This window comes from Talpa europaea (assembly GCF_964194135.1).
Source record: "Talpa europaea genome assembly, chromosome: 2".
Classification (NCBI taxonomy): Eukaryota; Metazoa; Chordata; class Mammalia; order Eulipotyphla; family Talpidae; genus Talpa; species Talpa europaea.
In genome coordinates, this window is record NC_140068.1 from 135,275,479 (window position 1) to 135,294,614 (window position 19,136).

General features: G+C 34.5%; 2 protein-coding genes across 2 annotated transcripts; both read left to right on the forward strand.

The window, feature by feature from the left end:
- Nucleotides 1-9,790: 9,790 nt before the first annotated feature.
- LOC311167486 (olfactory receptor 14J1-like) lies at nucleotides 9,791-10,779 on the forward strand (the record flags this gene model as incomplete). The annotated part of the gene is made up of 1 exon (XM_084228506.1): nucleotides 9,791-10,779. The coding sequence occupies one exon, from the start codon at nucleotides 9,791-9,793 to the stop codon at nucleotides 10,712-10,714; it is 924 nt and encodes a 307-aa protein (XP_084084632.1). The 3' UTR covers nucleotides 10,715-10,779.
- A 6,590-nt stretch (nucleotides 10,780-17,369) lies between these two features.
- LOC311167704 (olfactory receptor 14J1-like) lies at nucleotides 17,370-18,305 on the forward strand (the record flags this gene model as incomplete). Its single annotated transcript, XM_084228754.1, has 1 exon — nucleotides 17,370-18,305. One exon carries the CDS (start codon nucleotides 17,370-17,372, stop codon nucleotides 18,303-18,305), a length of 936 nt encoding a protein of 311 aa, XP_084084880.1.
- Between the last annotated feature and the right edge of the window lie 831 nt (nucleotides 18,306-19,136).

The following is a 19,136-nucleotide window of genomic DNA, read 5'->3' on the forward strand; positions in this document are numbered from 1 at the left end:
GGCAAACGGTAACATGAGGTTCTTTCTCATTTTCACTATTCTCCTAAGGAGTTGGGATATCATATGGTGCCTGTGAACTCAGTAGAACTACCTGACTCTCAGCACCTATTGACCAGGTAGCACCCCACTAAAGCTCTATCTACTGTAGGGCCTCCGGGAGCAATACACAGGGGTCACTCTGCAACTCTCTCTATGCACTTCGTTGTCTCTGAAGATACATGGATTGCTTGACACTCAAGTGAGAGAAATTTTAAATCACACAATAATCTTTAAGTTGCTCAGAAATACATATTCTCAAATGTTAAAATCACTTATGGAAATATTGGCAAAATAATGGCTTTATTGTGTACTAACAAAAGGAATAGTGATGTTTAAAGATAGGTAAATAAATTTATGGATGTATAGTGAGCAGTGATCAGAACTTCGAAATCAATGGATGTATAATCATCTCATATCTCAAATAAAGACATAATTAATGAACTGAAAGACACATTTTAAATGTGATAATATGAAATTCTGCCAAATAAACTCACAAAACAGTGGGAGAAAACAGCATGAAAAAGAGATTGAATCATAAATGATAGAAAAGGAGAGTCTATCAGGCTTATAAAAGTTCCCAAACACCTTTTCATCTATGTTTCCATACTTTAAAGGTAAAGATAGCAGACTATATTGAAAAAGATTTTTCTATTTTTTCCAAAATTAATAGTAATTTAAAAATTTTGTCTTGAGAAACAAAATTTTTGATATATGTAAAATGAATTCAAAAGCATGGTATCTTACTGAACATTTGAAATAACATACCAAACAATAATTATCATTAAAATTTTACTTCTTTATTCTTCATTTCAACAATCCATTGTATAATTAATTTTGCAAACTGTGACGTAGTTTTGATTCCTTTTATTCAAATGGTATATGATGGATTCTGTATCTTTATTTATTTATTGTAATTTTATATATTTTTACATCATTTTTCATTTTTGCACAATGTATGCATTTTCATATTGGTGATAGTCCCCTTACAATCCCACCCCCTTATTTTGACCATAATCCTTCCTACCTCCCTATCCCATACTATGTCTCTGCTCTATAGTTGCTTGTTTATTTTGATTTTTACTTTATTATAATTAGTCTTTTTCCTGGTCCTTTATTTAGGTTTTCTAAATTCCTGCTATTAATGAGAGCATCCACTATTTTTCTTTTTCTTTCTGGCTTATTTTTATTTTCTTTTTGTTTCTGGCTATTTCTTTCTGGCTTATTTTGCTGAGCATGATCCCTTCCAGTTCCATCCATGTTGTTGCAAATTGCATGAGTTTATCTTTTTTGAATGCTGAGTAATGTTCATTGTGCATGTGGACCACAACTTCTTGATCCAGTCATCTATTTTTGGGCATTTGGGTTGTTTCCAAAGTTTAGCTATTGTAAACAGTGCTGCTATAAACCTAAGGGTGCAGGTGCTCTTTGGAATTAATGTTTCTGTGTCCTTTGGGCAAATACCTAGGAGTAGAATTGCTGGATCATATGGAAGCTCTGTCTTCAGTAGGTTAAGGAATCTCCACACAGCTTTCCATAGTGGTTGGACCATTTTGCACTCACACCAGCAGTGTGGGAATGTTCCTTTTTTCCACATCCTAGCCAACATTTGTTGTAGCTACTTTTTTTTTTTCACACAACACTAATAATAAAGGACTCCTCACAAAAATCTACAAAGAGCTAAAGAGACTCAACAAAAACAAAGTAAATAATCCAGTCAAAAAATTGGCAGAAAAACTGAAAAAGAACTTCTCTAAAGAGGAAGTGCAAATGGCCAACAGGCATATTAAAAAATGTTCAGCATCACTTGTAATCAGGGAAATACAAATAAAAACTACAATGAGATACCATCTTACAGAAGTGAGAATGGCACATTTTAAAATATTAATTTTTTATCTTGCAAAACAAATATTTGCTGATGTTTGTAAAATGAATTCAAAAGCATGGTATCTTATTGAAAATATAATATAACAAAGACAAAACATTTATAATTTTTGCTAAAATTTTACCGTTTCATTCTTTATTTCAACAGTCCATTGTAAAATTAGTTTTGCAAAAGTTGTGAGGTAGAAATGTTGGTTTCTTTTATTCAAATGATATCTGGTGGATTCTGTGTCTTTCAATGAGAAATCACGTCCTCAGAATTTCAGTGCCATTAATTGAGAAATATTGTTTTCTGATGAATTTCACCTGTGCTTTGTTAAATGATGTTATAAGTGTGTGAGTTTCTAGTCTGTTCTATTGGTATATAGGTTCATGCTTATAATATCAAACTCTGTTAAGAAGTAGTTTCACAGTACTTACTATATTAAGGACTCTAAGTTTTTCAGCTCTTTTCTTCCAGATTGTTATGCTTCTCTAGAGTCTGTCAATAGCCTTACAAGCTTTAGAATCCCCAATGGCAAAATATTAAATTTATATATTAAGCAGGAAAAGAAATAATGTCTTCTAATCCATGACCAGAATATTTTTTTGCATTTACTTATGTCTTTAAGAATACTTTTCTCCTTTATATACAGTTTTTTATTATAATGGTTTTTGAATCTTTTTTTAAAATCAAATCCATTTCTTTTTAAAATGACTTAAGTGTTTATTTATGCATACAAGAAGTGGGGTACAGGCCAGAGGTGTGGGGGGTGAGAGGATTTATCAGAGACAGAGTGGGGAGCAGAACAGGCAGATTGATTGAAATATACCCCTGAAGGGAGCAGTAGGTGAAGCAGGAGAGGTCTGCTGCACCATGGGGGTCAGGTCCCTGGCTGGCAAGGGATCAAACTCATTCTGCCATGGCTGCAGATAGCTTCATAGATCTGCAACTTAACCCCTTGTTCCACCAGGGAGGCCCTCAAATCCATTCTCTAAATGGATACCACATGTCATTATAATATCATTATTTCAAGTGTGCATGATTAAAAATCAACTTGTGCATATATTACATCAAGTTCAACACTAAAGCTCCATATAATTGACATATTTTACCTGTGTCACCCCCTCCTATTCTCCCTTCCCTTTGGAAAGCACTAGTTGCTCCAAAAGTTTCTTTTTGTTGTTGTTGTTGTTGTTGTTGTTGTTAGTTCATCTCTTTGTTTTCTAACTATACAGCACATGAGCAAAATCATATGTTCTTCTTTGACTCATTTCACTAAACATAATAATCATAGGCTCATCAAGGTTGTGACAAATGGCAGATTTTCAGCCATTTTAAACCTGTAGTAAACATCATAGTAAACCTGTGCCACATCTTTAGTCATCATTCTTTGTTGTCATTTTTTTCCCTTTTGGCTAACTCTGTCTTTGCTTTTATTATTTATATATATTTTACATCATTGCTTATTTATTTATTTTTTTACAATGTTTGTTTTCCTTTCTCAGGTGTAGTCCTTATAGAATTTCCACCACCATTTCACCTGTGCACCAACACCATAGTCCCTTATGCTGTTCCCTCCCTCCTTTCGATCCCTTCCCCACCCCTTCTCTACAGAATGTCTCTGTTTTACAGTTGCCTGCTGATTTTGATAGGCACTTATGTTGTCTCTACCTCTTTGTTAGTGTAAATAGAATCTCTATTTTAAAATACTGGTTTCACATTCTTTTAATGGGGACCAAGAGTGGAATTTCTGGATCATATAGTAGATCTATTTTTAAATTTTTGAGAAATCTGCATCTTGTTCTACAAGGTAGTTGCATTAATATACCAGTGTATGATGATTCCCTTCTCTCCTTCTCTCTCCAGCACCTGTGCCTTCTTGTCTTCTGGATAATGGACTCTCACAATCTTGAGATGAGATGTGATTGTGGCTTTGATGTACAAATCCTACAATAAAATAATTGAACATCTTTTCATGAGACAGTTGGCTATCTGTCATCTACAGTGAGCACCTATTCAGATTTTCTGGCCATTTTTAATTGGGTTGTTTGTTTTTTTTTTTTTCATTTTAAATTGTATGAGTTGATTATATTTTTTAGACATTAATCCCCTATCTTATATACAGTTTGTAAATATATTCTCATATTAGTAGGTCATCTTTTACTTCTAATGATGGTTTCCATCACTGTGCAGAAGGTCTTTAATTTGATGCAGTCCCCTTTGTTGATTTTGAGTTTGTTCCCCTTGATGTTGGAGTCCAATCCCCAGAGTCATCACTAAGCTGATGGCAGTAAACCTATTGCTTCTGTTTAATTTTTTTAAATATTTTATTTATTTATACAAGAACGGGGTACAGGTCAGAGGCACGGGAGGGTGAGAGAATTCACCAGAAACTGAGCGGGGAGCAGAACAGGCAGACGGACCGATGACACTGATAAGAGGAACAGCGGATGAGGCAAGAGATATCTGCCACACCATGTGGGTTTCTCCCTGGCTGGGCTGGGAATAGAACCAGCGCTGCAGAGGCGGAGGATAGCTTCACAGCTTGCACTCAACCTGCTGCGCCTCCGGGGAGGCCCTATTGCTTCTGTTTAACCCCAAGTAATTTTATGGTCTCAAGTTTTCACTAAAGAAAATATCAATGAATTTATAGTCTATGCTTCTTTCCTCATGTTTTAGGTCATAACTTCAAGGTTTTAATCCACTTTCAATATGTTGTTGTAATAAGGTGCAATTCCAGGTAACTGGGTGCAATCATTACATCAACTCAACAGAGAAATACTCTGCAGGAACAAATAATGTAATTACAAATTTTGGTCCCAGGGTGTTGCCCAGGAATACCAATACCCACAGCACCAAACAACCTGCTTGTGCCAAAGTGACTTCATAGTCTAACCTCCAGAGGCCAAAGAAGGGTTGAAATGAAGTTATTTTCTCTTAAGTTCAGATAATTCTGAATGTAACTGAACTCAGGAGATCAAGACTTTGAGCTCAATGTCAGCTACCCACACTGACAGCTTCTCCTTCAGTTGCAGAGAGAAGTTCTTGATTATGCTCTGGTGAGTTTCCTTAGGTTCTAAAAAGATAGATTACACTAAAAAATGAAAAGCACTCAAATTACTGGTTTTAGAGTGGGTGAGAGATGAGCCTCCGATATTTAACCTGTAAAATATGAAATATCATGTGTGATCTATGATTATTTACTTGGAAATTATGATCTGGGAGAGAACATTGTAAACTCTTTCCTTTCCAGAAACATTTTGTAGAGTGCAGTTCCCACCTCCCTAGTCATGCCTTTCATTACATAACCACATTAGAAGTATGCAGTGTGAGTGTGTGATGCGATGACACTCTGATACTCCTTGTATTCACATTATTCATTGAGTCTTATAATTGCTACATATAAATGATAGGAGGTGCTTGCAAGTCAGAAATCACAGATAAATTGTTCAAATATGGTACAAAAATGAAAAATGGGAGGGATTTAAACATATTGATGAGAATAAAGTCACTACGTATTCCAATTTTCACAGTCTAAAGATGAAAAATAAATCTTTTAGATTGAAAGACTATGATTTAAAATTCCTTTAAAACATTATTGTAGCCTGCTGATCTAATTCTCAATGAAAGTTGTGAAGTAGAGAAAATTCAGAAAAATTCTGGAAATGAGTTTTTAATAGCCGAAATTTTAGACATATAGGGAAATTTAGGGAATTTTTAAAATTTAAGGAAATATTTAGAAATATAGGGAATAAGACTTTCAAGAAAAATAACTGGTAAAATTCATAAAGGGCATCACTCTTAATACAATGAACAAAAACTTTTATTATTTTTTGAAAACATAATATCTACCTAATGTTTAAACATTAATGGTTTAAAAAACATAAATACTCACCAAACACTGTGATATGTTAGATTTTGAATACCACCATAAAAATAAGACAGTGAATAAGCTGGAGAGAATGAAATAGTTGAATGAAAGAAGTATAATTATGGATTTGCACTGAATGGAGGACTTTCATAGAAGAAAAAAGTGACAATCTTCATCTTCTTATCTTCTTATTTAAAGTAATAGCTCATAAAGAAAGGCTAAATTATCCTGAAACAATACCTACAAGCCAACAAAAGAGACACTATAAATCTCTTTATACCACTGCCTCTTTTTTTGGTATACAGACAGTTGTGGCTACAGCATATTAACTGCTAGTTAGACATTTACAAACCATAATGTGACAAATATCTTTTTACACAGCCAAAAACACACAAATATTTGGGTTAATGTTCATATGTATGTAATGTTAAAAATAATTAAATATTTTTTCAAGAGTTAGAAAAGACAAGCAAAGATTTAAAGATGAAAACAAAAATTGCATTTAATTTCACTATATGGCCACTGTATAAATTATTAACATTAGTCGATTTAAATTAATGGAAAGAGCAAAGAAAGTACTTCTGTGTAAATCAAGAAATATTTTCATCCATAAGGAATATACCATTTTTTATTGGGTAGCATGAAGAAAATTAAGCCACCTTCTCCAAGATACACAGTATTAGAAGTTCTTGGAATCTCCAGAAACCTCACTGCTCAGTGTCAGTCTTCAGAAACAATGCCTGGATGAGCAAATATGACATTGAAATGTCTAGAATTGTCAGGTGTCATCTTTAAAGTCTCTCTTCAATATTTTTTAAATATAACATTTCTTGCTTTAATTTAACAGTATTATAATGCCCCTTTGTAATACACAGAAAGACATACATGCTTACACACCCATTCCCAACAACCACTCCCCCCCCACACACATACACATGACTGATTTTTAAATAAGTTTTACTTGATGTATGCAGGGATTCACTCATCGGTTCCAAGTCTTTTCTATCAAAATGTTATCCTATGCCTTCACTATCCCTGCTTTGGGTGATGTGTCTGTAAAGATGTCTTTGATGTGCAAATCACATAGTGTTTCGCCTATATTTCCTTCTATATATTTTATGGTTTCAGGTCTTATGTCTAGTTCTTTAATCCATTTTGAGTTGATTTTTGTGTATGGTGTGAGGTAGTGGTCAAGCTTCATTCTTTTGCATGTAGCGACCCAGTTTTCCCAGCACCATTGATTGAACAAACTTTCTTTGCTCCAATGCATAGTCTTTGCTCCTTTGTCAAAGATTAGTTGACCATAAATCTGTGGGTTTATTTCTGGATTTTCTATTCGATTCCATTGGTCTGTATGTCTGTTCTTGTTCCAATACCATGCAGTTTTGATGATTATGGCTTTGTAGTATAGTTTGAAGTCTGGGAGTGTGATGCCTCCATTCCCTTCTTTTTTTTTCAGGAGAGCTTTGGCTATTCGGGGTTTTTTGTGATTCCATATGAATTTCATCAATAATTGTTCTATTTCTTTGAAGAATGACATTGAAATTTTGATTGGAATAGCATTGAATCTGTATATTGCTTTTGGAAGGATGGCCATTTTAATAATGTTTATTCTTCCAATCCACGAGCAGGGGATGTCTCTCCATTTCTTTTTGTCTTCTTCTATTTCTTTTAACAGTGTTTTATAGTTTTCTTTGTATAGGTCCTTTTCACCATTGAGAATGATACTGGCTGTTGGCTTGTCATATATGGCCTTTATGATGTTGAGGTATGTTCCTTGTATCCCAAGAATTTCAAGGGCTTTTATCATGAATGGGTGTTGCATTTTGTCGAAAGCCTTCTCAGCAAAAGAGACAATAACAAAAACAAAGAGAAACCCCACCAACTGGGAGAACATTTTTGCACCCAACACTAACGATAAAGGACTGATCACAAAAATCTGCAAAGAGCTGATGAGACTCAACAACAACAAAGAAAATAATCCAGTCAAAAAATGGGCAGAAGAGCTAAAAAGAAACTTCTCTGAAGAGGAAATGCAAATGGCCAACAGGCATATGAAAAAATGTTCAACATCACTTGCCATCAGGGAAATGCAAATCAAAACTACCATAAGATACCATCTTACACCAGTGAGAATGACACATATTAAAAAAACTAGCAACAACAAATGCTGGCGAGGGTGTGGAGAAAAAGGAACTCTTCTGCACTGTTGGTGGGAGTGCAAACTGGTCCAACCACTGTGGAAAGCTGTGTGGAGATTTCTGGACCTACTAAACATAGAGCTTCCATATGATCCAGCAATTCCACTCCTAGGTATTTACCCAAAGGACACAGAAACATCAATTCCAAAGAGCACCTGCACCCCTATGTTTATAGCAGCACTGTTTACAATAGCTAAGCTTTGGAAACAACCCAAATGCCCAAAAATAGATGACTGGATCAAGAAGATGTGGTACATATATACCATGGAATATTACTCAGCATTCAAAAAAGATAAACACATGCAATTTGCAGCAACATGGATGGCGCTGGAAGGGATCATGCTCAGCGAAATAAGCCAAAAAGAAAAAGAAAAATACCGGATGGTCTCACTCATAGCAGGAATCTAGAAAACTTAAATAAGGGACCAGGAAAATAAATAACTATAAGAAAGTGAAAATCAAAATCTACAAAAAACTATGAACCAGAGACACTTTTAGGGGGGCGGGGGCAGGAGGGGAGGGATTGGGGTCAGAATGGGGGGGCTGCAATTGTATGGGGAATATAACAATAAAATTTATTATAAAAAAAATGTTATCCTAAAAAATTTATTCAGTTATAATTTAAGATTTTCAATATTTTTTCTGCTGGAGCAGTAATTTTAAATGAGCATAGTTTTCTAAATATTAATTATTCAGGTGACTATTTAAAAATATCACCTAGATATAAATTTCTTGGTTTAACATACAGGCTGTTTCAAAGCTTTTGCTAAATAATTTGTTCTTATCCACACAGCATGCACAAATTTCACCATAATGTTTGGCTGTTTTATGTTTTTGCTGTATTTATGTGAAATAAACATCATATTTGATATTTTTAATAGCATTAATTTTATTGTTATAGCATCGATATACTGCACTATATGATTTTTGGTCTACATTTTCTTCTTCAGATGTATGATAACACTAGTTTTCTTTATTCATAATTAATAATACTGAGTATTTTACTTTTCATCTTGACCAATATTCTGGGTATAAAATTACAATTCATAGATATTCAATATATTATTTAATTAAGAATTTAAGTAAAATTATTTTTTCTTGTGTATATTAGTGATGATATTTTCTTATAAAAATACACTGTGAAAGGTCTGTTCTTTTCCATTTCCTTTGGGAAATTAACATTTTTCAAATGAATTTTTATAATCTTTTGTGTGAATGATACTGATTATTCATATATCATATTTATTGCTTAAGTCCTACTAATTTTGAGTTGCATAATTGCAGTAAATGAGAAAATACATGGGGAAAATGGAGAGATTTTCCTCTTATACATAAAATAAAAAAATAAATTGCAATTATAAATCAATTGTATATAGATGGGATGTGATATGTAGACAATTAATGAGAAACAGTAAGTAGATAAGAACATTTATTAATGCAAGTACATTGAACTAAAAATTACAATATAAATGAACACTGAGTATTCTATACTGCTAAAAATGTATTTATATATTTTAAAGATCTTATCACTTTTACTATGCACATTCATTTTTCATTGATTGTAATGGGTGATTAAAATTTAGAACCTTGTTTACCCATGTTTCTGTAACTGAATAAAAGCATATTGAAATTTCTTGACATGGCTTTTAGTATACAGAACAACTTCACATTTGTGATGAAGTGTGATTTCTACAAATGACTTCTTGGCCAACTTGATTGAGTCCAAGTTAGGTTATATGTAAAGGAAATTTCAATTTTTTTTCATGAATCCCAACTTGTCTTGCAGTTACCATCACTGGGAAATTAAGAAGGACTATGGCTAATTTCACTATGAGTGGATTTCTTCTGATGGGATTTTCTGCCAAGCCTGAATTAGAACTCTTCCTTGCTTCTCTGTCCTTAGTCTTATATATGGTGGCGGTAACTGGCAATATCCTCATTATCACCACAACTTCCATGGACAATAGTCTGCAGTCACCCATGTATTTTTTCCTGAAACATCTCTCCTTTCTGGATCTGTGCTACATTTCCGTGACTGTGCCAAGGTCCATTTATACATCTTTCATACACAGTGGCTACATTTCCCTCGGGGAATGCATAATGCAGTGTTTTGCTTTCACTCTCTGTGCTGAGGCTGAGCTGTCCATGCTTACAGTGATGTCCTATGATCGCTACGTGGCCATCTGCCTTCCACTGCGCTATGAAATCATCATGGATGTCCGTACCTGTGTTCTAGGAGTCTTGAGTGTCTGGATCAGTGGCATCATTTCTGGAACCATGCACACAGCTGCCATTTTCTCCATGCACTTCTGTGGTTCCCATATTATTCACCAGTTCTTCTGTGACATCCCCCAGCTCCTAAAACTCTCTTGTTCTAATGAGTTTATCAGCGATATTGGAGTCAGTGCCTTCCTGTCTTTTGTTGCATTTCTTTGTGTCGCCTTTATTGGCCATTCCTACATCAAGATATTCTCTACTGTGCTGAGGATGCCATCTGCTGAGGGCAGAGCTAAGGCCTTTTCCACTTGCCTTCCCCACCTCGCTGTGGTCATTTTATTTATATCAACAAGCATCTTTGAGTTTCTCAAGCCACCTTCTGACTCTTCAAGTGCACTGGACATTTTGCTCACTATTATGTACACAGTTGTGCCCCCAACATTCAACCCAATGATTTACAGCCTGCGAAATCAAGCTATGAAGGCAGCTCTAAGAAAGGTTTTCCAAAAAGGACAAGCCTGAATCTTTTGTTGAGGCCCAACTGTAAATTCTAGTTGAGAGTGATGTTGAATATTTATTGGGAAAACTATTGGCTTATTTAAGTCCAGACAAGTGAAAATTGAGTTTATGAAATAATTAAGACTGAGGACTCTAGTCTTGGAACAACTCTAGATAGTTCTGAAAATTCTGCCTGAACTTTGAACTCTCAAGAGATTTTATCTAAATTACAAGGAAACTTTTAAAGATACAGACAGGGGCCTATCTTATGCATTTATGTGATGTCTTCTTGAAGAATACAGAGTACGGAGCACGTTGTTAAGATTTTCCCCATTTAACGTTCCATGTATAGGAGCTGGGAAATTTAGCCCTGCCATAAAGATGAAGGTTTTTTTTTTTTTTTAAGTTACTGATTTTTCAGAGGCAGCAGTATCTAAAATGCTTTTTCACAAAACAAACAAACAAACAAACAAAAAAAGAAAACCGGAAACACTTTTCCTGGGCGGTTTCGGTCCGTACTATCCCCAGCTGCATCTTTACTTTTGATTTATGCACTTTTGTGGGATAAGGGGACATGGAACCCACTAGTGTAAGCAATTTGGTTAACTAAACATCATACAGTGAAGCACAAATAAAACTAACAGGAAGTGAGCATAAGGGAAGTTGTCATATTAGAGTTTTGTCATAACTGAGTAACAGCAATATTCACACAATAGCTCTATAAACATTACTCCTCCAATGCAATAGAATGACCAGACTCTCAGCACCCATTGGCTCATTTAAGACTCTGAAGCTCACAGGCCTCCTTGAGCCATGTGCTGAGGTCACTCTGCAAATATCTCATTATGCCATTTCTTTGCCTCTATAAAGTTGCAATGGTTCAATTGCCACACATGTGGGAGGCATGTTTAAATAGCAATAATCTGTGAGTGCTGCAGAAATACATGTTATTAAATGTTAAAAGGATATAAAGAGAAAAATAGAAATATTATTAATAGAATCCTCTGCTAACAGAACTAAATATATAAAAGGATAAAGAGTAAATATATGAATATAATGTGTAGTGATCAGAATTTATGAATGAATGCATGCATTAATCAGCACATCACAGAAGGAAAGACAGAATTAGTGAACCGAAAGTTAATTTTTCAAATGAAAAATGAGCATTTTCACCAAAGGAGCAAATGAAGCAGTGGTAAAACTTCCTGAGAAAGTACCTAAATAGGGCCTCCCTGGTGGCACAAGGGGTTAAGATGCAATCTATGAAGCTGTCCTCAGTCTCTGCAGCACGAGTTCAATCCCTGGCCGGCCAGGGAGCAACACACATGACACAGCAGACCTCTCCTGACTCTCCCACTGCTTCCCTTGGCAGTGTATTTCTTTAGAGCTGCCTGTTCTGTTCCCGGCTCTGTTTCTGGTGAATCCTCTCACTCCCCACTCCTCTGGCCTGTGCCCCAGTTCTTGTATGCATACATAAATAAATCTTAAAAAAAAAAGAAAGTAACTGAATAAAAATGATAGAAAAGGAGATTGTATCATTGATTTAATAAAAGTTCGCAAACATCATTTGATGATTTTCCATGCTTTGAAGGCATGGACAAGAGACAATATTTTATAAAATAATTTTTCTGTTTATTTTACAGAATTTCTGTAGCTATAAATCTTTAGTTTTGAGTAAAAAATATTGGCCAATATGTGTAAATAAATCCCCCAGGGCAACACTGATTGAAGTTTAAAGTGATAAAAACATATTAATAATTACAGTAAAGGCTTTACCCTTTCTCATTTGCTTTCATTAATTAATATTAAGATTCTTTTTGCATAGGGTAGCCATTGTGGTTTGTTATATTCAAAGTGCTATCCAGGAGATTCCATATCTTTAGGTGAGAAGTAGTTTCCCCAAGGAATTTCAGTGCAATTCACTTTTTGCTAATGAATGTCACCTGAGTTGTGAAATGATGGTACAGGTATGGGAGATGCTAATCTGTTCAATTGATGTGTGTGTTCATGTGCATAATACCAAACTCTAAAATGCTGTAGTCTCACAGTACCTTATTATATTATGGGCTCTATGTTTTCCAACTATTTTCTTCCAGATATTCTAGGCTTCACTGTGTTCTTTGTGTATTCAGACAAACTTTAAAATCAGTTTTCCAATTTCCAAACATTCCAGCTGAGATTTTGATAGGAATTACATTCAATCCATACATAAGACAGAAAAATTAAAGATCATGTCTTCCAATCCATGACCATGATGCACTTTGCATTTGTTTAAATCTGTCAAAATTTTCTCTTATGTGATATATATATATATATATATATATATGTATGGTTTAAATGTTTTGTACATTTTTTAAATACATGACTCCTTTTCTTTACGAAAATAATTTTGCTTTTCAACATTATGTTAGTTTCAGGTATATGCAATTAAAAAGAAATTTGTGTTTATATTGCATTAAATTCACTACTAAAGCTCTTGCTCTTCCTTTCCCATAAAATTGACATGTTTATCTGATAAACTCTGTTTCTACTCACTGGTAGCTACTAATGAGACCAAAAGTTTATTTTTGTATTATTTGGCTCATCTCTTTGTTTGGCATCTCTATATAGCACAAGTGAGTGAAATCCTACTTATTAGTCTTTGTATAAGTGTGTCATTGAGCATAATACCCCAGGGCCATCCATGCTATTGCAAATGGCTGATTTCAGCCATGGGACACTTGAGTAGTATTCCACTGTGTATATGAGCCACATTTCTGTAACTGATTATCTTTCCCAGGATACTTAGGTTGTTTCTAGCTTTTGTCTATTGTTGATAATACTGCAATAAACATAGTAGCTTATGTATTTATTTGATGTAATGATTTTGTATTTTTTAATATATACACAGAAATGGAATTACTTTAATTTCTATTTTTAATTATTTTTTTCTTATTGAGGTAACAGCAATTTGCACACTTTATATGATTGAGGGGGACAAACTCACAACCCCACCTGATGTATACAATCATCCCACACTCAACATCAAAGCACTTTGTGTATATAGGTAATTTTAAAGCACTGTTCTGTTGTTTCCATACCTTGGATACTGTAAATTAGACTTCAATTAAACATAGGTTGCATATATTTCTTCAAATTAGAGATTTTGGAGTCCCTGTGTAGATACCTAGGCATAGAATTGCTGGGTCATAGAGTAGATTTGTATTTCATATTTGAGGAATCTGCAATATTTTCCCATAGCATGGACTAGCCTGTATCTTCACCAACAGTGCACAGGGGTTTATTTTTTTCCTTACCTTCATCAATATTTGCTGTATATATTGCTTTTATTTTTAAGATCTATTTATTTATGCATACAAGAACTGGGGAACAGTCCGGAGGTGTGGGGTGTGGTGAGAGGATTCACCAAAGACAGAGTGGGGAGCAGAACAGGCAGACTGGGTGAAATACACTGCTGAGGGGAGCAATGGGCGAGTCAGGAGAGGTCTGCTGCGCCATGTAGGTAGCTCTCTGGCCAGGGACGAACTTGAGCTATAGTGGCTGCTGATACCTTCATAGGTTGCATCTTTACCCTTTGCAGCACCAGGGAGGGCCCTGTTTTTCTTTTTTGAATATGGACCACTGTTACTGAAATGAGGTGGTATTCATAGTTCTGATTTGCATTTCCCTGTTGCTAAGTTATTTTGATAAATTTTTCAAGTGCCTTTTGATAATCTATATGTCTTCTTTGAGAATTGTCTCTAGTTCTTTTGCTCATTTGTTTATTTGTTTCCTTTGATTTATTTGTTTCCTTTTGATTTATTTGTTTCCTTTTTGTTGATTTTTTGAGTTATTTGGAGAGTTCTTGTGAGATGTATAATGTGTAATTATTTTCTCCCATTTGATATGGTGTCATTTTGTTTTTATGAAGCAAGAAATGTAGAAAGAAACAAAGAAAAAAAGTCAGAAAACAACTCTCAAGGTAGCCTTAATGTCTACATTTTAATTATAACTTAAAGTATAAATAAATTGAATTCTCTCAAAAACAACATAGTTAACACTATGTTGAAGATTCTAAACAATTCTAGACAAGACCCAACTCAAAAGAACAGACTTCTGATGATAAGATGACCAGGTTGGGGAATCCAATGGCAAGATGGTGATTATGGTTAATAACACCTAACTACGTACTTCAAAGTTGATAAAAATAAGAAAAATGTTCTTATGACAAAACAGATATAGAAATTATGTGACATGATTCATTTATTAGCTAATACTACATTACCTAATACTACTAGATTATCATTTTATAAATTATCTGTGGCAAATCAAAACATTATATATCTTAAATGTGTACAAAGTTCTATGACAATTGAACTTTGTCAATAAATTTGGAATAAACCCAGGCCTGAGTATTTCCTGTCTGCAAGGCACATACTTCAGCTTTAGGAACTCTCATAGTATGAAGTGAAAAGGATGGAAAACAATATTCCATGCAAATGGAAAATAGAAGACAACAGGATAGTGACTCGTACATCAGATAAAAGAGGCATTAAGCAAAAAACTTTAAAAGAGAAAAAAAAAAAACCTTTTTTTACATAATGATAAAACTTTTTACAAAATGGTTATTTGAAAATACAAACAAAATTGAAAACCATTTATCCAGACTAACAAAAAGAACTTAATTAAAATCAGAATGGTAGAGGAGACATTACAACACATGCCACCAAGAAAAAGGATCATAAGAGACTAATATGAACATTGAAATGACAACAAATTTAATAACCTTTTGGAATTGACACTTTCTATAACCATACAAGATATGAAGTCTAAATTATAAAGAATAATTTCAAATGAACATAGTTTCCTTAACTAATAATCAGATCATAATTAAAATGTTCTCTTCCTATAAAATTACATTCTCTAAATCGTAGATTGTTTCAAGTATCCTGCTAAATAATTTGCTCTTTTCCCAAAATATGCACAAACTTGCTTTTGCTACATACATGTTTTAAACTTATATCTTTATATAATTTATGTATTATCATATTTTTATTTTATTATTTTTATAGAAGTAATGTTTATTTACAACACTGTGTATGATTCAGACTTCTTCAGATGTATACTATCAGTAGATGACTGTCTCTATAATTAAAACAACTATTTTAATTTTAAAAGTCAACTAGTTTTTTGAGTACAAAAATTATATTTTATATTGTTTTAGTTGCTCTTTGTACTCAGAATGAGTGTAAATGATATTTTCATGTGTATATTAGTTATATTTTTTTAATAAAAATGCACTTGGGGCTGGTCTCTTCTTACCCATTTCCATAGGGAACTTAGCATTTTACAGTTCATTTTTTATGATATTTTATGTTAAAGATAACAGTTATTTTCATATATGATGATTGCATAGATATTGTCAATTTCATGTTTCATAATTTTATTTGTGAAAATAAATATTTAGTTAGAAGAAAAAATCATGGGGAATTTTCCTTCTTATATATAAAACAAAGGTATAAAATTGTATTAACAATTCCATCGTGTTTGAATTATTATATATAGAGATAGAATGGTTAACGAAAAGGAAAAGGTGGCAAAGAAACCTCCATAAATGTGAGTGTATTAGGGCCTCCCCCGTGGCGCAGCGGTTGAGCGCTGGGTTGCAAAGCTGCCCGCGGCCTCTGCGGCGCCAGTTCAATCCCCTGCTGCTCCCCGGCTGCTCCCCAGCCACCGGAGGAGGGTCCCACATGGCGCACAGACCTCTCCTAACGCCCGCTGCTCCCCTCAGCAGTGTACTTCGGTCCTTCTGCCTGCTCTGCTCCCCGCTCTGGCTCTGGTGAATTCTCTCACCCTCCCGTGCTTCTGACTGTACCCAGTGCATGTATAAACAAAACAAACAAACAAACAAACAAATAAATAAATAAAACATGCCTCTATTAAAAAAAATTAAAAAATGTGAGTGTATTAACTATATAAACCTTTAAAATATATTTTTCTAGTAATAACTAAGCATATTTTTATTTTATTAGCTGCTCCAACAGTGCAAACAGAAATTAATATTTTCTGAGACATTAAAAATAAAGAGTATCCTAGCTTTCACCACTAGATCATAAAAACTACGTAATTTAAAATTTATTTTACATTTATAGTTTAACATAAAGATTGCAATCAATAGAATCATGGAACAGAGAAAATTCATAATCACTCTTGTCATTAATAATCCACAGTAACTTTTCAGGTGCTGGACTCTTTTGCCATCTGTCTGTATTTTTTCAACTCTCAGTTAAAACTTTGGGGAAAGCACTTTTCTCCTAAATCTCTTATTTAAAATATGTAAATGATTATAAAACAAACTTAAAAAAATTCAATCATGCAATCCAATTAACAAAATTATACATTTTAAATTTTTCTTATTAATTTTATTGTTTAAATACATTTTGTTTCTTTTCTTTGAAATGGTAATATCAAATAATCATCTTCCTCATCTGTTTTCATGACTAAGTCAAGACATTTCAAATATTCCACAATATTACTAGTATAGAGAAATACATTCACATTTATGATTTAGTGGTGATTTCTTCAAGTAACTTCATCCTTAGGTTCACTGAATGGTTAAGTAACAGAAATATCCAATGGTTCCATTTTGTCTTCCAAGCAAGTAACACAGAAATGATATGTGATGGCCATATGAAGGAATATGGGGGATTTCACTATGAATGGGCTTCTATTGTTGGGATTTTCTGCCACAGCTGAGCTAGAGCTCATCCACGCTTCTCTGTTCTTAGTCTTATATGTGGTGGCTTTAGCGGGAAATCTCCTCATTATCACTGCAACTTCCATGGACAGTAGTCTCGACTCCCCCATGTATTTCTTCCTGAAACATCTCTCCTTTCTGGAACTTTGCTACATTTCCGTGACTGTGCCAAGGTCCATGTACAACGCTTTCACACAGAGTGGCTACATTTCCCTCGGGGAATGCATAGTGCAGTGTTTTGCTTTCATTCTCTTTGCGGTTGCTGAGATGTCCATGCTCACAGTGATGTCCTACGACCGCTATGTGGCCATCTGCCTTCCATTGCGCTACGAAATCATCCTGGATGTCCGTACCTGTGTTCACGTGGTGATAGGCGTCTGGATCAGTGCAGTCGTTCCTGGAACCATGCACACAGCTGGCACTTTTTCCATGCACTTCTGTGGTTCCCAAATCATTCACCAGTTCTTCTGTGACATCCCCCAGCTCCTGAAACTCTCTTGTTCTAATGAGTATATAAAAGAGGTGGGGGTCTCTTGCTTTGTAGTGATTATGGTCTTTCTTTGTGTTTTCTTAATTGTAATGTCCTACATCCAGATATTCTCTACTGTGCTGAGGATGCCATCTGCTGAGGGCAGAGCTAAGGCCTTTTCCACTTGCCTTCCCCACCTCGCTGTGGTCATTTTATTTATTTCAACAAGCGTCTTTGAGTTTCTCAAGCCACCTTCTGACTCTTCAAGTGCACTGGACATTTTGCTCACTATTATGTACACAGTCGTGCCTCCAACACTCAACCCAATGATCTATAGCCTGAGAAATCAAGCCATAATGGCAGCCATAAGGAAGGTTTTTCAAAGGAGAAAATCTAACCTCTTTTGTTGAGGACATTCTGTTCATTTTTTTGGGGTGAGAAGTTCAAAATATATTGGGAAAACTCTTGGCTTAAATAAATTGTGATGAAAGAAATTAAATAAGTTTATGAAAGAATTAAGATTGAGGACAGCATAGCAACAATCACTAGATAGCTCTGGAAAAGCTGCACAAACTTTGAGTTTCTTTTTATATTATATATATATATATATATAAATATATTATATGATCCTCTTTTTTGTACAATGTATGCTTTCTCCTCTCAGGTGCAGTCCCTGTAAAAGTCCCACCACCAATTCACCTGTGACCATCACCATAGTCCATTGCGCTCTTCCCACATTTGTTTTGATATATTTCCCTCCCCCTACCCTGCAGAATGTCTCAGATTTATAACTGTCTGTTGATTATGATTTTTAATTTATCATAATTTTTTTCCTGATCACTTTTATGGTTTATCTACATTCCTCCTATAACTGGCTTCTTGATAGGACTTTATATAATTTGCAAGGGAAACATTTAAAGGACTTGGTGGGGGGTTGTCTGGTTTATGTATTACCTGATATTTTCTGTGCTTTGAGAAAAACAGGAGAAGTTGTTAATATTTATCCTATTTAGAGCATGCTCTACATAGAACTGGGAGTTTTAGCTTTTCCCTAATCCTTGAACTCTGTCTTTCTTTGAAGTTAGTGATTTGTCTTGAGGCAGCAATTTCCAAAATGCTGATTTATCTCCAAGAACATTTTTCTTGGCACAATATATTCAGGACCAGACCAGTTTTCTCTTCACTCATGACTTGCATCCTTCAGTTAGGAATCGGGAGTGGGAGGACCTAAACTGTTATCT